The 22,221-nt window shown below is 45.5% G+C and overlaps 1 protein-coding gene across 2 annotated transcripts in view; it reads left to right on the top strand.

Moving 5' to 3' along the window:
* Nucleotides 1–21,847, top strand: part of LOC8035312 (protein enabled) — a 74,964-nt gene extending 53,117 nt beyond the window's left edge. For both annotated transcript variants that reach the window (XM_029976180.4, XM_029976179.4), the window contains exons 5-11: nt 1,901–1,941; nt 3,118–3,542; nt 7,509–7,627; nt 10,967–10,997; nt 12,759–12,874; nt 17,734–17,873; nt 18,725–21,847. In XM_029976180.4, coding sequence (XP_029832040.2) covers nt 1,901–1,941; nt 3,118–3,542; nt 7,509–7,627; nt 10,967–10,997; nt 12,759–12,874; nt 17,734–17,873; nt 18,725–18,753 — 901 coding nt within the window. In that variant the 3' untranslated portion in view covers nt 18,754–21,847. The remainder of the gene's footprint in view (nt 1–1,900; nt 1,942–3,117; nt 3,543–7,508; nt 7,628–10,966; nt 10,998–12,758; nt 12,875–17,733; nt 17,874–18,724) is intronic.
* The last annotated feature ends 374 nt before the right edge of the window (nt 21,848–22,221 follow it).

The following is a 22,221-nucleotide window of genomic DNA, read 5'->3' as shown; positions in this document are numbered from 1 at the left end:
CCGTGCACTTTTGGCGCTGCTCGATGCAGGCATCATCGAATCCTGGTGTCGGCTGCGGCCAAACTAGAGACAAAACGGAGTGTGAGCAGATTCGCTTGACAAATTCTGATGGAAAAGTTCAACTGCACGGCGTTCCCGGCGAGTGTTTGAGCGGCCGGCGATTGTGGCTGCGAGTATGACGCCTAAAACACGTCTCCGACTGAAGCGTTTACTGTGTCCTTGATAGACTACTTCCATAAACCCCTGCATGCAACACTGTGCGCTTTGTGCTCTGGGAACTAGTGGGCCAGGGAGGAGAGTGGCATGGTTTCGTTTTCAATCAAGCCATACGGAAACTTTGTCTTGACACATGCTTGTTGTATCTTTGTACTCGACCCTTTCTGTTAGTGTTCCGAGGTATGTGGACGAGCCAGCGCTGGGAAGTTCGGCGCTGTGAAGCTTGGGGCTCTTGCTTGTGCACGAGTCAACACGCTATAACAACCAACAAGTGCACGTACACTGAGCTCGCACCTTTACATTAGTGTTGCTGGTCAGCAAGTTTGTTACTTGTTTTGTGCGTCCATTGACGAAAGATACCTTTGTTTTTCTTAATATGCCTGAGTACGCGGGGTAAAACTCGGAGACGCCATTGAAAAGCTCTTTTTATACACACTGCTTATCTCTTATCTGTACTGACCCGCGGCACTGCACAAAGTGAAATCCCCACCCGCTCGCATTCTACCAATTTAATATTGTGCATGCGCATAAAGTTATCCTGCAATCATATGGGTACATTCGTACGTACAAGCGTTTTTAAAAATGCGGCAGTTGAGCACTTGCATGAGGAATGTTGCACTGTTCACTGAACAGCACATATATGGGCGTGAACCCCTATGCGGTGTACCAAACAAACTAAAGGATTCCAGGCACATTTGCTGGTTGCTAATGGCCATAAGATTTGTCATGTATTTGCTTTCTTTCGTACTGAGTATGTCGAGATAATTTCAGACCCACCTTTAAGGTACAGATCTTGGGCGTTGTTAGAGGCTCAGTTAAAAAGGTTTTTAACGAAAAGTGTGGGACACTTGTTAGAGCCTCCGTTGTAGCTGGCCAATCTCAGCATTTGCAAAAACTTAGTCTGCAATCAGCATGAAAATTGAGTGGGAGATATATGATGATGATAAAGACTTCATAGTAACTTTTGTGCAGTAGTGAAGGCGAATTTATTGCATTAAAAATTCATGCGTCAATGTTGGGCCGAACTGTGAGTATCCTGAGAATGCGGCTTGTTTTTCACTCAATGAAGTGACAAGAAGTGGACGTTTGGCAAACAAAATATGTGTAGGGCACAAAGTGACCGAATTTAAATTGTGGTTTACCGGTACTAGACAGGATTATTGAAATTGAGCTCAAAGATAAAATCGTGGGGGAAGGTGTCTAAGCTACGTCTTACTATGTTTGCATATGCACACACAATATCCGGCATGTCAGGAACCATGAAAATTGTCCTTGTCTTCCTTCTATATTGCTCGAGAATGCTTAGAGTATTGTACATTTGTGGGAAGTCAGATAACTGAAATGCAAGAAGTGCATTTGGTCACGGTGTGATAGCATGAAGTGAAGCTGCTCAATCGAAACCGAAACTGAGTGGCCAACTAGTTACCAGAGTGCACTACATGGCATTTCGCCGCAGTGGGGCGCATTGAAGTTAGAAAAGAATCTATTGCGGTCGCTCGACATCCGTGCGATGGTGTCAATACTCGTGTCATGCTGTTACCTTCTACAGTCCTAGTGGTGGCTTAGCTGCAGAGCGCCGCTGCGGCTAGCAGCACCGCTGATTAGGCAGTAAACCAATTTTGATTCTCGCCCGTCAAGCGTGGGTGGATGGCATTAACAAATCCCCTTGCACATTTCCTTCCAGGCAAAATCAGCAGCCGGTTCACTACATGAGCACAAATGCAGGTGAGTGTATTGCTTTTGCTTGTTTGGTGTGTCATCTATAGTCATTGAATGAGCTTATGTTAGGCTGATGTGAGTGAAGCTTTATGATTGTTAGTGCATATTTTAAAACCAATTTGTCACCAAGAGCGCCCATAAAACTTTGTGCAACAATGTGGTGGCTCCCACAAATTGCAGATTGTTTAGACAATGGAAAGAGTGAACACCTAGACTCCAAGAGCAGCTCTGTGGTGACTTTATTTCTGTGTCAATTGGAGGCTTTCAGTTTTCATTTAATTTTTCTGAATCTCTCACAAACTGAATTGTTGTCAAGTCTTGACTGAATTCCTGCTCCCTGAAAGGTCACCCATGCCATTCCCCTGCCTAGCTCTTAGCGGCAGAGGCATTCAGCCAGCATGTCTTGTGCCACTGCAATACTGTTGGTTAGGTGCATCGCAGCTCACTGCAAAATGGACTCCTCCACATTAGCACCCTCTTCGGAGGTCGCGGTTGTTGTTTGACATATTGGAAATGATTTTCTGTGTGGATTGAACAAATCATTTGTGATGGTATTAAAAGTCAAGAAATAGCATCCTGGAACAACAATTTGATCTTTTCATAACACTGGTCCTGTATCATACAAATACATAAAAATATGCCGGCATGTCATGGCTCAATTTTGTCTAAAATTCTGTTCTCATATTCTGAAAAATCGCCCACCCAATATTTTTTACACTTATTCTCTTCACCATGCGCAGACTTTTCATTTGGTATTTTTCTATAAAGGGCAAAGTGCAAGTATTAGCTGTTTGTATCCCTAATATTTTTAATGGAATACAGACTGCTCAAAGATTTCTGTTCTGACAAATTGAAGTGTCGTAGAAACTAATGCAAAAATGGTAGAGCACATTAGAAAAGGTTGCTTTTGTTGTCTTCTTGGACAGAGTGCTGGCTTCCCGCAGACATTATCCAGAAACAAAAAAAAAAAAAAAAACGAACAAAAAAACATGGTGGATTGTCACTGCCAGGGCACATTTATTGTTTCAGCATGTCTTTAACATAGTACAAGAAACTTTAGCACGAGTGTACTTACTATCTTGCTATTAAGCATCATAGCCATAGATGCTTTTGTGCCATAAAACCGTGATCAATCAAATCTCTCGTGTCCAAACTCTGCCAATGTTTCTTTTTTTACCCCAGTGGGCAGCAGCAGCCACCCGGTATCTCCAGCCTGCGCCCCGTCCCAGGCCCCGCCCCCACTCCAAGCCCCGCCCCTCCAAAACAGCCCGCAAGTCCCTCCCCAACCCCAGCCCGCAATGGGGCACCACCGCACCTCCTCGGCCCCCACCAACAACGGCGTGGCCCCGCCACCGGCGCCGCCTCCTCCGCCCCCAGGCGGCCCCTCTGGCATGGGTGCGGCCTCTTCCTCGGGGCCTGCCGCAAGTGGCCCGCTGGTGGGCGTGGCCAGCGGGCAGTCTCTCGGGGGCGGGGCCCCGTCGGGGGGACCGCCCCCTCCCCCACCGCCCCCGCCCCCCGGCGGACAGCAGGGCAACGGCGAGGATGGGGCACCGCTGACGCTGGCAGCAGCTATTGCCAGCGCGAAACTCAAGAAGTCGGCCAACAAAGTGAGTGGGTGCAACATGTAGTGTCGGTTTAAATCTGATGCTAGTGCTTCTAATGTACTGATATTATAGACCGTGTCAATAGTTGAGTGTAGTGCAGGCAAAGGGAGAAAGGACAAAGCACTAGGAAGGCTGGGGGGGTGGAGAGAAACCTCTTCTCCTCTCTAATGTTGAGTGCTCACTTTTTCTTTCCTCACCTGGTGTTGCCTTTGCCTGCGCTGCCGACAACCAGTGACATAGAGTATAGAGCCCCGACTGTTGGTTTTTGTTTTTCTGTCGCGGTTTTAAGTTCCCATGGAAGGCAGCTAGTCGTCTTACACTACTGCCAGCACACTGCATTTATTGTTTCTAGCAAGGCGAACAAACGGAAGAGCGACGACGCAAAGTTGGACGACGTCTGCCCGACCGACGCTTTCGTCTCTTCGTCACCTTCTTGCATTTCGTAATTCAAACGCGGCTATCGAACGGTTGGAGACCCTCTCAAATCTGGGCACATAATTTTTCCGTTTCGTTCCGAATCAGAATTTGCCGGCTTGCGATTCCAAAAGAACAACTCGACTGGTTTCATCGGCGTGGTTAACGTGTTTTTCATTTTGTGATCTTGCAGTCGCCGATTTCTGTGAGTGTGGCAAGTGTGTTCTACATTGACGCTTCAGTTTGAAACGAGGGGCTTTACTCGCGAAAAGAATTAGGCAGGGCTCAGAATTCCGGCCTCCCAACAATTCCTCTCTGGAAGCGGTGCAAACAGGATGTTTCGGTTGTGATTCAAGGTTAGATTGCGTCACGATCACGAGTAAATCTGCTTGCTAAAAAGTTTGTGACGTTCGTTACTTTTCTTTTTTTAACCTGCACGTTAGATTTTTGTGGAATGGTGGGACCAAGATGTGTTTCTCGCATGGTCTGTCTAACATCACGGCGCTAACATCGGGAGAAAAAACGGCTCTTTTGTCAACTCCGCGCCGACTGCGCGTCTTTGGCCGAATATATAAAATATTCAAGCGACTGAATACTAGGAATTCGATTCGCGAATTGAGTTATTCGGGAACTTGCTATTCTATTCTAATTCATATATTCGAGTATTCACACACCCCTACTTGTAAGAGAGATCGGCCTATAGTTGGATGGGTTATTGCGATCACCTGATTTAAAAATAGGAATTACTTTTGAAATTTCCAATCGTCGGGCATTTCTGAAGATCCAAAGAGGCATGGTAAAGGTGGCACAAAAGAGTGGATATTTCATCTTTAGCTAGTTTCAAAAACTGCGCCGAAATTTTATGGTCGCCGCAAGCAGAATTTGGATGTACTAACAGGATGCGAAGCTAACGGTAGAGGAAATGACTCCTCGGTGAAGACTTAACTAAAGTATGAGTTAAATATGGACGCAGAGTCAAAGGGTACACATTATTGTTCCACTACCGTCGTTGAGAACGGGAGATGGATTTCGACGTTTAGGCAAGACCGTCTGCCAAAACTTTCGAGCGTTGGTTGATAGCATATTGGGCACATCATGATTAAGGAACTTTGATTTACTCTTTTTTATTTCTGATTTGTATGTTTTAGCATTTTCTTTGCACTTGGCCCAGGATTCAGGAGAATCGCTCGTCCTGGCCAAAGAAAACAACGGTTTATTTTTATTCAGGAGCTTCTTAAGGAAGTTATTAAATAAACCGAGGGCTCGTGACATTCTTTCTTAATGACACTGATGGGACAAATTCCTTGACAAGGGAATGGATTTTATCTTACAGCAGAGTCCAATTCACTGCTACAGATTGCGTGTCAGAGAGAACCAAAAAGTGGTGTGAAAAAGAGTCGAAAGAGCTAAGCAGTTTGCTGGAATCGGCTTTGGAATAGTTTAGAAACGTTTTCTCGACGACATTACGCTGAGCAGGAGAAAATGTAGAGTCATTTAGAACGGCATTGTGATCGCTAATGGTTTCTAGAACGTTGCAAGAGGAAATACAGTCAGGCTCAAATGAAAAGAAAAGCTTGAGGACAGAATCACCACACGTAGGATTGGTGACCATCTGAGTAAGGTTGCAAGATTGAGAGGCAGACAAAACTCCCTACACTCGGACGAGTCACGACAGCCTGGGCAGATGGAACACTCGCTGCAGTTGACACCCGGATAATTGAAATCTCCACCCAAGACTATCAGGCTTCTGGGATGCCTGTTGAATATTCCATTGGGGCATTCGCTCGAAAGGTCGCAGAAGTGACGAGAAAACGTTGGCGGTCAGTAGCATAGGCCAATATTAAAAAAGGGTCATGCTAGTTTCACGCAATCCCATAGTACTTCAAGTTTGTAGTTGATAGTTAAGTGATCACATGAGGGGGTACTTTTCACTGCAATCATGTCACCTCCCCCCCTTGTTTGCAGTCTACTATCTTTCCGAAAAATGTGGTAGTTTCCAAGAAAAGCCAGCTCCATGTTGTCCACATCCTCAGATAGCGCTCATGCCATGATGAACTTTACACCGCTGTTTGTGAGGGCATGACGCGGTCAGGTGAAGTGGGGTTCCACAATTCTGCGGGTGTCAACTGCGACCATTTTACTGCGCTGCTAGAATTTTACTTGCAGTCCACGGCCGTTGTTTTTAATGAACAGTTCTAAGTACAGAAGAGTGGTATTTGTATTGGTTCTTTTGTGGCTCCCGTTTTGTGTGGCATTTATCTTTCTGCTATGGACTGCAGCTCTTTTTTGACTAAGGAACATTTGTGCTGGAGCTATAATTCACGAACTAAGAAAGGCCTCCTTTCTTTCAGCAGTGCCCACTCAAAGCTTGTAAAACGGGGGATTGCATCCACCTGCCTTCACGTAGCCATTACAAAAAGCTGCCAGCATAGACTGCCGGTCAGCTTTGATCACCAGGTTGCTTGCTCGACGAGTGCCGGTTACCCGAAGAGCTCAGTGACAAGTTTGTGTGAAAGGCTCCTACAGAAAATTAAACGAGAGGGCGGTGACATAAGTCGTGAAAAGGCAGTCAAGATGCCAGTGCAGGTGGCTCCATATTGGCACAAAGTGTCCCACAATTTGAAAAGGATGGCTGTTGGACACGGGGTTAACATAGTATTCTCAGCCCCATGCAAACTTTCAAAGATATGCTCCGCGATGTCAAAACGAAAGCTTGTAACGTGCTCAAAAAAAACATGTAACGAGATACATTGAATGCGTGACTAAGGTGGTTTGAGATTCCTTTTAGTTGCGGCCAAGTTCACATCGGTCACATCGGCTGATGCTTTAACGCCTTAAGTGCCACTTTTTTTCTTAAGTAACCTAAAAATGCCAATTTTTTTTTATTGAGAAATTTTATTTTTTTAGTATCATAATACAATTTCAATTTATTACGCAAAAATCAGCGGCGGCGGAAAAAAAAGGCGCCAGCTATAGCGAGTACTGCCATCTATGATCAGCGCCGCAAACTACTCGGACGAGCCTAGCTCGTTCGTGGAATTGAGGGCTACCGAAAAAACCACTGGACGAGCTGAGCTCCAGTGGGCACTTAAAGGGTTAATGAAAGAGCGCAGGAACACAAGTTAGCTGTATGCAATCATTCAAGGGGGCATCTTGCGGAGCACTGCAAACAATGTGGGTGTGAACCTTTGTTAGAGCACACAAGGTTTATTAAGAGAGGGATTGAGAAGATGGAAAGGGAATTAATCGAAGCTTTTTGTATACACAAAGCAGATGCGTGAGCATGCCGTCCCTTTATCTACTAAACAAAGAAATTGTGTTTCTTGAGGGCAGTGTGTAATGAGCGATAGGAATGTTTATCAGTTGCATGTGTTTAGGCGATCGGGATCGACAGTTTGACTATATTTCGTGTTTCGTTAAATCAGTTGCAAGTTGGTGCCTATTTGTGTCGCATGTGTGTCTTTTTTCGTCCTGTTTTGTTCGCGCCTTTTAACCTTTTAATTGAATCCTTGGCCCTGGCAACTTGTGTGAGCCCTTGTGCGTCTCTTTGCGCAGATGGGGGAGGGTTCAGACACCCTGAAGAAGTCGCAGGGCAGCGGCACTGGCAGCGCCGGTGTGCCCATGGGGGGCATGGCAAGCATGATGGACGAGATGAGAGGCACCTTGGCCAAGAGGTGGGGACAACGCTCTACGCGCCGTGATCCCGTCGAGGCCACAGTTCCTTAGGGGAGCACCCAGGGAATTTGGTTCCCCAGAGAACTCCCCCAAAGGAACTTGCATAGGGAACCAAGTCCCCTAAGGAGTTTCTTGTAGAACTCCCTAAGGAAGTTGATTTTTTAGGGAGCACCCTAGGGAGCCAAGTTTCCTATCCTTTCCCCAGTGGTTCCTCGAGCACCTAACTTTTCTCGTGTGTCACTACCCGCAGCAAAATGCATGACTGTGAGTTTAGCACACCCTAATCTTTTTCCCCGTTGCGCGTTAAGGTATCGTTAACAAAATTTGTAAGCTCTCGAACTTTTTCATAGCGAGATCGTCCTCTGCTCATACTCAGTTTATGTGAGGTTTTCCTCAAGTTCAAAAAGTCTGGAGTGCAACAGTGTAGACATTTACTCAAGACCTGGAAAAATGGCCTCTTGTGAATGGGTATGGTCAGAGGTTTTGCAATTCTGTCCAAGCTGTAGTCTCTTACATGTTTAGAACAACAGGGAAGGCTCTCTGTCAAAGCTTTCTGCTCACTACGTTTGGTGGTTTCGTGCTGTTCATCGGCCTTCTTCTTAGCGTTTGCTCCGGTCAAATGGAAAGAGTAGAGGTCTTTGAGGAAGGTGCCTGTCCTGCTATTCTAAACCTGCAACAGACTGTAATGAAATAACAGTAATTAATTGTAATGTAACAGCTAAAACTGTAATGCAAAAAAAAAATTTTTTTTCTTTTTAAGGGTAGGGGCGATTTGGTTATCTCCTCAGGGTAAAAGTTCTGCCTTGGTGGCCGATGTTATAGTTTATAGATAAGGTTCGGTGTTTTCAAATAAAGTTTTTTTAAAAATCCAGAAAGTGCTTATTGACAAATTTTTTGTCAATTCAGATTTATCGGAAAAACTCAGAATTTTTAGGTCACACCTACAAAATAAAAAGCAAAAAAAGGCAGCTTTTTCCAAGTAAGCTACATAAGAGCACAAGGTCAGTGGTTCTGAGAAGGCGCAACTTCAGTTTCTTTTGAAATCTCGAACTACTGACAAAAGGGGTTTGTCTTTTAGCTCGTCGAGATTCCTTCAAGACAACGCATCATGGTGCATGGACTTTACTTATTTTCTTTTTGAATTTTTGAAACTTGAGAGCAGAGTAAAATAAACTCAGAATTTTAGAGAATTGGGAACCCAACAAAAATAAACTCCCATAAACCCCGAATGTTCAGCAAAAAATAAGCTCAGAAAAATCCTTCCGAATTTCATTATAAATAAACTCCAAAAACATGGAATCTTATATATACCGTAATATCCCGAGTCATCGCCCATCCCCGAGCCATCGCCCACCCCATTTTTTGGGCCAATATCGATTTCCGAAAAAACACCGAGTCATCGCCCACCCCTTCAAATACCCCAGCGCGGACTCTGCGATCCGCGAACACTCATCCTACCCGAATGACGCGGCCGCGGACCTTACAGTTGGAGGACGTCCGTGACAAAGTAAAACGAAGGAGGGAAAGACACTTCTTTTTGTTTACGCATTTCCTCCGTGAGCGACCCCAAAGTGGTCGTGTATCCGCGCGAAAAGAAAACGATGGAGGTAACAAAATAAGAGTTTGTTAACGTAACCGCGGAGTGTTAGGTCAAAGTCTGTCTCCGCCGAAGTAAGGTCACCGCGAACCCGCTCCTTCTTCCCGCCCGTCGCGACCGCGGTTGTGCAATATTGTAGGCAAAGCCAAAGCGTAAATAAAGCTTTGCCGGAACGTCCTACACAGATGTTTGCAGAGCGTCCCAACCGTGCATTGATAGCCCGCCGTGCACGGACGCACCTATGTATGCACCAAACAAGAAAGTTGCGCAAGAGCTTGCAATTGACAAGGCGCCCGACTTGGCCCGACGCCAAAATATTTGCCAACCCGACCGCCGGCTTTCCCACTTTCCCAGCATTGCTCCTGATCGCTTCTTTGGTCCGTTCGCTTGCTCGCTCGCTCGTTGCGCCTGGTCGGTTTTTCTATTTTCTTGTAGACTTTTCTTTCTTTTTTTTTTTACTAACTAGGAGAACATAATGGTGACATTCTTTCACGGAACAAACGTTCGTGCTATATGCAGATCGGCGGTGTTTCTAGCGCGTATGCAAGCAACGGACTTCGCTATGGTAAAATATTCTTTCGTGAGCATTTTTTTCTATAAAACAATGAAACTAAATCGAGTTTTGAGTTTGATGTATCTCTCGTGCATCAGCGCTAGATACGCAGAGAAAAATAGGCGGTTTTTTCCGCTTTTTTTCAAGTGTTTGTGCTCACCCACCGAGACATGGCCCACCCCACTTTTTTAACGGATTTCAGGTGGTTGGGGGGTGGGCGATGACTCGGGATATTACGGTAGGTCACCTAGGGGTCCTCCTGCTGGTGTGTTCGTGGGTTGTCATCTGTCCTCGAGATCTTTTTTTTTTTTTAGAGGGTTTTGTTATTTTTTTTAAAGAAAGTGTCTCAATGTCGTAGCCATTGTGAGAAAGGGTTGTGCTGTTTAGATGAATCTGTCTACCGCTATCAAGGTCTTGATGTTAAGGGGTCATTCGGTTGTTGTGTCCACAAAGAGTATCTGTGAAGAGGTCGGTGACATCAGCATCAGGTGTATATGAGGAGTGATAAAAATAAACAATCTTAGCTGCGTTTGAGACATTCTCCTGCTGTTGTCTTTTTACAGTGGAGCTGTTAAGGGCTACTTTCCCCCGGATCGTGCCCGGTACCAAACAAATGTCGACACAACACTCTGGTTGCCGCCGTCGCTCATAGGTGGCGGTAGCTGTCCAGAGTGTTGTGCTTGCCGCCGTCGCTCATAGATCGCGGCAACCTTTCCAGCCTTGGCAACCAGACAACTGGTTGCTGCCATTGCTCATAGATGGCGGCAACATTTTTTCGGAGGAAGAATAGCGGGAACGGAACGAGCGGCGATGTGCGCAGCAGTGCGAATGGTTGCGCGATTGCCGCGAGGCCGCTGCCGCCTTAAGTTCCACTGTGTCGAGCGCTTCAGATTCCCTCGCGAAGGAAGAGCAGATTGCTCGCCTGGAAAGCCACCGCCGAGAACAGAAGCTACAGCTCCGCTGCCCTTCCTTCTTCACCAGAGTGGAAAGGCTGAAAGCTTTTTTTTCTTCAACTTGGAAAGTTTCTGAATTTTTCAGTACCAGTATCTGGGGTGTTACATTATGATTAACAGACTAGTTTTGCCTCCAGCCTTGCTTCTAAATCAATGTCTGCAACCGGCGTGCACCTCGTTTTGTGCTCAGAAATCTGTGCTTGAAAATTGAATTCTATTCTTCCTTTTTTTCCAGACGAGCACAAGTCGAAAACAGTCAAAGTCAGGTAAGATATTTCTGTCCCACCTATTTCTTTGCACTTCTCTCGTGTTTGCAATTCCTCCCCGTCTTCTGCCAGAGTGTTCGAGCGGTACTGTTGTTTCAGGGCATTGACGTAAGTGCCGCAATTGCCTGGGCTTTCCGCTCTTGCAATCATGTTGTCACGACCATTGTACTTGAGGAACCGTTTGCTTATCTGCCTTTGTTTCTGATGCTGAGCTGAAGGTGTCGTTGCATTGTTTTTGCAGGGCACCTTTGATATTGAGGTAAAAGATACTTTGTGCTTTTGCACCCCTTCACGCCGCATTTTGATATTTTTTTAAGATTTCTCTTTCTTATTATTTCTTTACATGTTAGTAGAGTTATTCCTGGTGTATACTGTCACTTATCTGTGTACTATTTATATACTTGGTGATTGACTCAAACAAGTGTGTCATTATTGCTAATGCTATACTTGGTTTCCCTTTAACCCCTTGCCTACTAATGATGAGTCACAGTTGTCACTTGTGCCACCCCCTTACGGACCATGAAGCCTGATATCGAGTGTGACTCTCGTTTCGGTTTTGGCAGCGTGCTCTCTGGCAGATGGCAGAACCACCCCTGTTTACCTTGGGTATTTTGCTCATTTGTTTTACCATTTGACAGCGAGTGAACACTCCATTTAGCCAAAAAAGAAAAAGCAATCGCTTGCGAGCGTTTGCTCTAAAACAACATGTCTTTGGTGCGGAGGTCCGCTTTAGCTGGCAAAGAGATATAGGACCGTCTTTTTGAAAGGGATTAATGCTCGGACACATGTGACGACAAATCCTTCGGCCTTTCCGATATTTGGGAATCGGACGATAGTTTGATGGGCAGTGACAGGAGTGATGAAAACGATACGAATCCTCCAAGCATTCCATCAACTTCGGCGTCCGCATGTTGTTGGGACTCGGACCAGGAGTCCTGATTTAGAGTAAGATATGATACCTGGAAGTCGAGGGAATGTTTTTGTCTTATTTTATTGCATACTGCCCGTTTAAAATAAAATTTTCCTGCGGTTTTTTTCGAGAAAAAGAGATGAGTAGGCAAGGGGTTAAATGTGAGCGCAGCAGAAGCTACAAGGCCAAGCTCTGGGCTTTCAGCGTTCCTGCTGAGCACGTCTGCTCACACAATGTGAGCGAAACTTGAGGCAACATGCTCCTACTTGTAGCTTCGGTTTCGCTCTCACACAAAGCAAAACTGTTTTTTTTTTTTTTTTTTTGCCAGATCACTTGGGGAGGCTTGCTAATATAATTAAAGAGAACATTGAAGATTTGGGAAATTTGTGCGGGGAATCGTGAAAACAAAGTGAACCACTATGCTGACGATTGAAAGCGTTGCAGCGTGAGCCCATCGCACAATCTGGGATTCTAAAGCATAGGCTCTCAAACTCCCTGACCTCAAGGTATCCCTACCTCTCCCGATCGACGACCAAGGAATTCCTCCCAGTCTCGACACTGGTGCATTAAAGGAGTGCGGAAGCCTACAGGGTCCTCTAAGCAATAATGCACATGCTAGGGACTTGGCCCGTAGTCATGAATCAATGTTTTGTTTAGATAATAGTGCTTAAACAGGAGAAATGCTTTACACAGGGCCGGAGACGGTCATGGAAATTCGGGAGTTTGGGGGTTGGGAGTCAGGGGAACTCCTGAGGGCCGTTTAGGGAACCCCTGGAGGGTGTCTGGAAAACTCCTGTTTCCTTGGAACCCAGTTTGAGAACCCTTAAAGGATTTTGTCCTTCCTCCCTCAGGATGGGGAAATGTCGTCCGACTCTCGGAAAAATTGGGACAAGCAGGGTTCCACAAACGGGACCAGCCCAAGCAAAGTGGCTTCCAGTGGGGCCGAATCACCCAAGTCAGGAAGGGGGTCAGTCACTTTTTGACTCCTTTTTACTCTCCTTGCCTCGTTCTTCAGTTACTCCCACATGTTTGCTACCTTCGTGTTCCCTTTCCTCAACTGTTTACGCAGATATTTCCAGGTCTAATGTAGCTTTAAGTTGGAATTGGTGAACAGATGCGGGAATAGACAAAACATGAGTGATTCGGTTGGTGACCAACGAACATAGATCCATCTAGTAATCGTGACCAGTGGGTATGGTGGAACATTCACTTAGGACAATCCAGTCATGAGTGCAGAATAACTGTTGCGTGAAAGATGTTCAGCTCATGTGGACAAGAATATAGTCGAATCTCATTAATTCATACTCGAGGGGAACCGGAAATTTGTTTGAATAAAGCAAAGTTTGAATTATCGAGAGTTTCCTCCCATAGAGACAGATAGGATGGGACCTGCATGTTAGTTTGAATTATCCGCAAGTCTGAATTAAGAGAGTTTGAATTAACGAGATTCGAATGTGCACATACTGTAAGGTCTGCACAAAATGAGCACCAACTTGTGAGAACAAGTACTTCATTAGAATTGTAGTGCTGTCACAAGCAGGTCGTGCCATTAGGGAAGCTACTGAGCATGCAATCTTGTTCTGAGCTTGGCTTGTGCAAAGCTTTGTTGGAGGGAACATGTGTGCCACTGTAACATCTTCACCGCTGCACCTTTGTTGTGAAGTGACTTTCTGCCTTTACTTTATGCAGACGTGAATATTTGCCAGTCTGACCTGTACATGGTCTTAAGAACGTGCCTTCGTGAATGTAGGCTCCGCTTGGTCTTTCTTGGACCCTGAATGTTCTGCAGGATTAGTTAGTTTCCTCGAGGGCACTTCTCACCACGCACTGGTGTAGGTAAGACAAGGGCGGCGTAGGCATCACAATTTTGCGTGTCTTGTTTCTCCAGAGCAAGACGCAACACAAATTCTTAATACAACTTCAGCTTGTATGATAGACTGCGCTATCCTGGTGGTACCTCTTTCCAATTTGAAATTTAGCAAGGATGCTTTGGTATTGAAAGAATATTTATGTGCACCCTTTTGTAGGTTTATTTTTTTTTATGCCAACTTTTTTTTGTTTAGTTATCACCTTTATATAGGTGTTTTAAATTAGAGCTAAATTGTCAGGAGCAATGGATGGAAGCTTGAGGAGAACCTTGAGTTTGGAGGGAGTGTTCTTAAAAAGGCATATTGAATGTTCACATACCCATTTTTGTTATGAAGTTCTACATATAAAATGTATTTGACGTTCATAATCAAATGAAAAGTGCTTTGTGTTTTTTTAATCTAAATTATAAATTGCAGTTTATAACAACCCCTAGAACTTGAAGCAAGCATTAATTTAGGTGCTCAAAATTATTGTATAATAGCATTATTTCAGTGGGATTCAGTAGCTAAAATAACTATTCACAGCTGTCCTTGCTGTCCTTCATCAGTCACCTTCTTGTTACCGTGTCTGTTGCTTCTCCACGCAGCCAAACACTAGTTGTGTGTTTGAGGGAAGCGCTCCTGCTGCGCAATTGACGCTAACAAAGGGTTGCACGTGAGTGAGAAGGCAAAGAAGACATTTCTTTTTCTTGGGCAGGCCGGCGCATTAATTTTAACATATGTGCAGTGCTATGAAGGGACATCAAATGTGCGCTCATGCTCCAAAAATTATTTTTGCTACTCCAAAATTGACTTTTAGCTGCCCCAAGATCCAGTTCTAAACGACTCAGACTGATCACGTCGCTGATATTGTAGTTGTAGTAGTTGTTGTTGTAGTAGTAGTAGCACCTGTAGCTGTAGCTGTTGTCGCTGTTGAAGTTGCTGTTGTAGTTAGCACTGTAGGGCATCCGTCGTCGGTGTTGCCAAATCCTTGAAAAGGATCGCCCGCCACCCGCGGCAATCGAACCCGCGTCCGCTGCGTGTGAAGTGGAGGTGTTTACCCCTGAACTACGCCTCAGCATTGACAACCAGCTCTATACTTAGTGTTTTTGTTGTATCTGATGCCCACTGCATGCACTCTCAGAAGAAAAAGATTAGCCAATAACAAAATGTTTTGCGGCAAGAGCTTGGGCCGGGAGACGTGCTTTCACGCGCTCCGGAACAATAAAACAAAAGGGTTTGGAACAAAATGGTCGGATGTCTTTTTTGTTCCAAACGCTTTTGTTGATGCGCCATTGTGCATGAAGGCAGTGCTGATGCCCAATGGCTTCGCTGTTACCTAACTAGTAAGAACAGCACACACATGCTAAGGAGGGAGGATGAAATGCTTGAAATGAAAAAAAAAAAAAAAAACGCGAGGGTTCCAGCGGAAGCACAATGTTTTTCACCTTTTAACGAGTGCGGTTTACTGCAGACCCTCGAAGAGCGTGCGAGGCCTTTTTTTTTTCCGCCCGAAAAGAGAAAGCAAGATGAGAATTGTATAAGTATATATTTTGTTTCTTCAGTGGCGTTTTGGACTTAGGGCTCTAAGGTGACTTAGTGCTCTAAGGTTGGCGCATTCGTCGGCGCGACAGAAACAAATGAAACCGGGCATTGGCGCGGAGAATTTTATTCTTGCTTTAAAACGAGTGTTGTGCGAATATTCAAATTGAAATTTCGAATAATACATTATTCAATATTCGCTTCAAGGTGAACTCTGATATTCATATTTCAGGGGCAAAGCTCCTTAGGGTCTAGCCTTGTCCGTCCGTCCGTCCAGCGTCCATGCTCACATCGATTGCATTGCCTCCGAAATCGGCCCACTCTAAAAAAAAAAAAAAAAAAACGTATGCCCGCAGGGGGTTTGAACTCAGGACCACTTGCCTACGAGGCAGACGTCTTAACCACTATGCTACACTCCAACGTTGCATGTAGCCGCTCAACGTCTATACGGGAGAGGGCGCTGCGGTCAAATGCGTATATAATTGGGTTAAACTTTGCATGCATTGGCTCAACGTTTATAGACGAGAGGGCGCTGCGGTCAAATGCTCAACTGCGTATGTAACCACGATTCATACCACACATTCTCTTTCTGACATGGACCGTTGACTTAAGCGGTGGAGATGCCTTCCCACGGCTTCTAGCGGATCCAAGCTGATCTGTTGGAAGAACCACTGGCTTTGCATTTCACCGACCATAAAGCAGTAATAATGAAGTTGAAATGCAACCCGGAACTCAGCACTACCTATGAGTGATAAAAAGAAATCAGTATCATCAGCACCGCCTGAGCTTCGCCCCAATCAACATCATTCACCACGTGGAGATGCAGCCTTTTTTTTTTTTTAGGTGCGAAGTTCCTTAGGGTTAACCTTGTTCGTCCGGCGTCCGTGCTCACATTGATCTTGCTGGTGCTCGTGAGCTCACGTGCTACTGTGCTCGTGTAGGGCAAAAAATAAAAAAATAAATGAAAAAAAGAAAAAATGTTTGTGCAGTCGACAGGATTCAAACCTGTGCGGGGAGACCCCAATGGATTTCTAGTCCATCGCCTTAACCACTCGGCCACAACTGCGGGACGAGTAGGGGGCTCTGAGATGTGGTAGTAACTCAAGAGCTGGGGATGTCATGGATGAAACATTGCATGGAGCCGCTTAGCGTCTATACAGGAGAGGGCGCTGCGGTCAAATGCTCAAATGCGTATATAACCCCGTTCCATACCACACATTCTCTTTCTGACATGAATGAAAACGAACGAAAGGCTCGGCATGCTGCGGCTCAGCGTCTACGCAGACAAGCACCACCAGAGCTTCGCCCCAATCAACATTCACCACGTGGTGATGCGGTCAATTTTTTTCTAAAGTGTTGACCGCGGCAACTTAGCCCCATTCAGGGCTCTTCTTGCTGAGCTTTGGTGCACTCCGAAGAAGCAAAACCCCCAGAGCTCGCTTCCTCGGCTGTTGCTTCTCTGCGGTGCAGCGGAGCTCGGTAAGAAGCACGCTCTACGGGGCTAACCCGCCGCGACCAACACTTCGAAAAGTACAAACATTGCAATCACGTTCTTAAGAGGAAAGCTCACTTTCAAAGTAGATGGTGCGTGCACGCACATGCTGTGTGTAGGAAGAAACTGGAACTTTGTGCATGTTGATATCTACACTACAGTAAAACTTTCAAAATTAAACTGTAGGTATTATACAAGAGTATATGTTAGGCAGATATTTTGACAACCTACAATTCATAATTCATGATTGTCTTTATTTGTTTTCTAAAATTCAGAAGTTAATGAAGAATATTGGAATACAGCAAGATGATTTGTGTCAAATGCATGGTTTACTTGCCGTTCCCATATAGGCAATGGACTTTTTGAGGTCACGGTTACAAATATAGCTAGATTAAAATTAACTTAGATATGGACAAGGAGAAGCTTGTGTTCAGATGGGTTTTCGTTTAGGCATGGTGCAGTAGTGAAAAGCTTGGAGATACTATTCGATATTCGATTAGAAAATTTTTGGCTAAAACCACTATTCGCTTCGAATTTGCATTGAATTCAAAATCCACTTTTTGCACATGCCTACTTGAAACCTTCTATAAGTGACGCAGGACTGTTTGCATGTTTGTACAGCTACAAGGTATCGCTTCTTCCTTCAAAACCTTGAAATGCTTTGCTTTCAGTGGTATGTTGATAGATAGTGTGCTTCCCAGGTTAGGTACAAGCCTAACCTGTAAAACACAGCATAGAATGATTGTGGAATGACCTTCGTTCGACCTTGACTCAATTTTGAATATATGTGTTTTTGCTCTCGCAACTGGTGTAAACTAATGTATCGAATAATGCATCTGGACTAGGTTTTTCAGGAAACTTAAAAGGGGACCAGAGCACCATCTCAACACCCGTGACCTTGGAATGACCTTGGTTCGACCTTGACTCGACTTTGCATTGGTGCAGGCAAAGGATAGGCTCCCTGGGTGACACGGAGGCCCTGAAGGTGAATGGGGTGGATGCCTTCGACGTGGACAAGCTGAAGCAGGAGATCATGACTGAGATCCGCCGAGAGGTCAGCAAGATGAAGCAGGACATCATCGAAGGTGAGAGTGGTGCATTGTCTTTGCCAGCTGCACACCTTGGTGTACAAACTGCCATAATGCCTTGTTAAAGCTGGTTCAGACCTTTGCGTTTTAGTGTGACCGACTGCCTTACGACCACAGCTTATGACAAGATTGCTATCTTGTCATAAGCTATGGCAGCCAAGTGCAGCTCGTTGTATTAGAATGCAGAGAGTTGCAGGGCAGTCTGTCGTGCTCAAATGTAAGTGTCTACCCAAGCCCTTGTGAATTGAAACTGAAGTGATTTGTTAGCCTGAACCAAATGCATGAAGGTTAAAGGACGGAGCTCTGGCTTTAGGGGGGCCACAAGAAGCGTAATTTCTTTTTAGCAGTCTCAGACCCCAGTGAGAAATGGTGCCTGATATTCCTGCATGCCTCAAACACTTTGTGCGCTCTATTGCCCTTCTAGCCATTATTGCGGTAAGCATGTCCCAATTTGGGTTTAAATAATACCTGCAGAGAAGGAATTTAGTTAATAGTTACTCCGTTGTAAAAACCGCAACTTGACTTTAGGTCGCTTTCCGCTAAGTTTAGTGTTCGTGATTAATGGCGCATCACATTCAATGCATTTTTTCTTAAATGCAAACTTATCCAAACTCGAATGTGGTTTGAAAACATTATTTTCATTCCAACTTTCGTTTTGGTACTCCTGCCAATATTTTCGTAGCATTTTCTCAATTTGCCCGTCACACCAACGATCGCGAAAAAAAAATTCTTTTGCACTGTTTTCTATTTGAAGCTTTGGACAGCGGTGGAAACGTTGTAGCCCGTCACTCGAGAGAAACAGCTTAGTATCCTCCCTGTGTTTTAACGTGTTTCTTGCATCTTTGCAGCTATCAAGGTAGAACTGAACAGGAGATAAGGGTGGTGACGCTGGGCGTTCATCCCTCTGCAAACTGTCCTGTACTTGCGAGATGCCACGTCTCGTCGGCGTCGCCGTTCGTTCCATCTTCGGTCGCCATCTTCGTCACGAGAGTCAGGGAGGACTCTGCCGTCTTCCGCGTGAAGGAACAACATGTGCCGAGTCGTCGACGCCTCCGGTCGTCGCGCGACTTCTTATTTTTCTTTTTTTTTTTTACGACCGATGCCGTTACTTAACTTTGGAACGCACTGAGACACAAACATTTCTCTCAAAAACATTGCGAATGCTGGCTTGGTCTTGCTCCGTAAGCCGACATAACTTACTGGCAATGCGTTTCAGTTCAATACCATGAGTGCTTTTTGTTTTATTTTTTTACATTAGAAAGATTTGTGACTTTAGAAGCCCTTTTTTTTTGTGTGATATTGTGGATGGAGTGCTTGGAAGTGTCTTACGAGAGCCATCTCTGCTTCGGACACTTGCGCATCCCTGAAAGTGAACAACTGATTTTTGCAACGAATGTACTATAGTACTTTTCTTTTATGCTTCGTCGCATCACCTGCTTTCTCGTAATCTTGTTTTTCGGTGCCTGTTGCTTCGTAAATTATGACTGTATGCGAGCTGCAAAACTAAAGAAAGACGGTTGACGAGGGCACAAAGCACAATGTATTGTACCTTTCAGCAAGTGCGGTTTACGGTCGACCCTCCCAAAGAGCGTGCGAGGCCTTTTTGTTTTTCCCCTAAAAGGGAAAGAGAGACGAGAATTGTGGATATTTTGTTTCCTCTTCAGTGACGTTTTGGACTTTGTGCTCTGTTCTCTTGGGGAACGAGGTGCGTGTCGTAGCGTCCGTGGCGTCGCCCCCGGGCGACTCTTCGAAACTTTTTTTGTCGTATTTTTCTATTGGGTTACGAGGAGTCGGCAACCGACCTTTGAGGCAAAGGCGTTTTGCGGACGACGGTCCGTCTAAGGTCGGTGCTACAGAAACGAAGGAAACCGGGCGTTGGTGCGGAGAATTTAATTCTTGCCTTAAAACCTTTCTATAAGCGAACGCGGGATATGTGGACTGTTTGTATGTTTGTACTGCTACGAGGTATCGCTTCTTCCTTCGAGTCCTCACAATATATAATAGCGTTTTCCCCCCTGCATGAGCCGAAAGTGTCAGTCAGTATATTGTAACGTAGTGTAACGGACGCCAGGCCAGGACGGAACCCCCCCAACTTGTAACGCATGGTCGTCCCGCGCTCAGTCTGTGATGTTTGAACGAGGGGGGTGAAACTTAAGCTCGTTTTCGGCTGGCCTTCAGTTTTCGTTCATGAACCTTCGTATAGAGTACCTCCAGCCGACGTTTATGTTTTTCTCTCGGCATCGATCGACAGTTTGCTCAGCTGTAGTTTAGACGAGGGACTACTGACAGTTACAACGACGGTTGAACGATTCACCTTAGTATTGTTTTTTCCGATTGGCTGGATTGCATGTCGGCATGCCAGCTCGAATGTTACTTCTATCTCTCTTGCTGGCGAGAGTGGTTTTTGACGATTGTCATGCAGTACCTCACAAAATTTTTTTTTTTTTTTGTGAAATGTTTTGTTGGACGCGCAGATTTCTTTCGGCTTGAGTCTCGATTTCCGGTGGGGTCTGCGAACAGTCCTTGTTACAAAACTGGCCTGTACATAAGGTTGCCGTAGGTGACCGTTCGGGGGCTCAAAAGCGTCTGCTTTGCTTCGAAGTTGCACCTTTCCCGTGGCTTTCTGTACCGCACACCTAGGCATGTTCCTGTTCTGTCTCAGTATTACCGCACCACTTGCAATCGTGGATCATCGGCACTTGGCACGAACCCGACTCCTGCCCCCGGCAAGGGTCAGGTTCTCTTTTAACTAGGTTGCTGCTTGTGTTCGACACCGCAATACGTGAAACGTGCGACCCAAGAAAAAGGTGCAATCGTTCCGTTCCTTTGCTCGAAAGGAGACATTGTAGAATTTCAGTTCTAATTTTTTCTGCGGAGACCTTTTTAATCTTTTACTGTGAGCGGTGAGAGTTTTGCCTCAATCGAACTGCTTTGAACAACTGTCGTCTTCGTTTTTGGGAGTATGCAGAAACATATCAGGGTTGATTGGCGAGGCTTCGCGTCCGTGGTTCTGGAACTGTCAATCAAATCTCGTTGCTCATTTATTTTTAGTTTCTTTTTTTAATTTTGTGGATTTTATAATTATCGATGGGTTAAAAATGCCTCCACCATGGAAAGTTCATGCCAGGGGCGAGGAATTTACCGAATTCTTTACCCTTCGCCGACCATACATGCGTTTTGAGTTCCCGATGCCGAGTTCTCCATTGATTTGTGGTCACGCGTGCCGTATTGCGAGCATTGCGGAGTATCGACGCACAGATCGGTGAATGGCAATGGTTCGTCCTTTCTCCTGGCCACTATGCATTTCTCAAAGGTGCACACCCACTCCATGTTCGCCGTACTATCGTGACGCGTCTCACCGAAACGAAAACGGAGCTGAATTGCGCATTCGGTTTTTACATCCTCGGAGTTGTGGTTGTTGCAGTCGCTTGCAGGTTGAGAATGGTGGGGAGGAGCTTCGGTCTTCTTGCCTTTGACACAAGTTTTGTACCCTCGATAACATTTCGACGTCTCAGGCCTTGACTGCGTCGAAAAACGGATCCTGCCATTCTCACCCTGCGGGCGACTACAGTAGGTCCTTTGTCCTAGTCTGCCTTCCCCATTCCACTTTCCTAGACTTTGATACCAGACATCATCCCTCCCCTCCAAAGTTCCTTTGCCCGTTTCCCACAAGGTGCGTAAGCGTGTTTGTGTGTACATGTATATTTGAGATTTTTGTGAACGGAGTGGCGTTTGTGCTTTTTGGCGTTGGAAGGACGCGGGGCAATTTCGCCCCATATTGTCGGCTCGGAGTCCTGGGAGAAGTGCATTTGGCAACTTCCTTTCTTCCCAAACTCTTTTTTTTTTGTTCTTTTTTTTTTTTGCAGGTCGTGTTTGTATAATGCGGGGGCTTTTCTTAAAGAGAACGTTGGGAGTGTGCATAATGAGGAGGAAGGGGAACCATGTGAATAAAGACACGAATCAACAATGTGCAATGGTGTCAGTTGTGCTTACCTGAGAGGACAGCAGACTCAAGTTTTGTGTGGCTTGTTGTCCCTTGTTTTCCCTCGATCTTGGGTGTTTCCGTTATGAACTCTTCCACTAAACAAAAATATGAAGAAAAAAAAACTTCCCGGTACCTTGCCGCGTTTTGGAAATAAACTGCGGCAACTGCACACTGTGCTTGGCTAGACTGACTGTATGCTCCGCTTGCAGAGCAGATGATTGCAATGGTGCTCCCACGACGGCGATGTTGGATCCAAGCTGCACTGCGGGAAGCGACAGTCGCTTCTGCAGGAGCTGCGGATGGCACGGCCGTGAGGCGGCGTGCTGCGGCGTGAGGAGCAGAGAACATTTAGTGCAGCGA

This window comes from Ixodes scapularis, unplaced genomic scaffold, assembly GCF_016920785.2.
Source record: "Ixodes scapularis isolate PalLabHiFi unplaced genomic scaffold, ASM1692078v2 PGA_scaffold10__122_contigs__length_95168666, whole genome shotgun sequence".
Taxonomy (NCBI): Eukaryota; Metazoa; Arthropoda; class Arachnida; order Ixodida; family Ixodidae; genus Ixodes; species Ixodes scapularis.
This window is presented reverse-complemented; position numbering and strand designations above follow the sequence as displayed.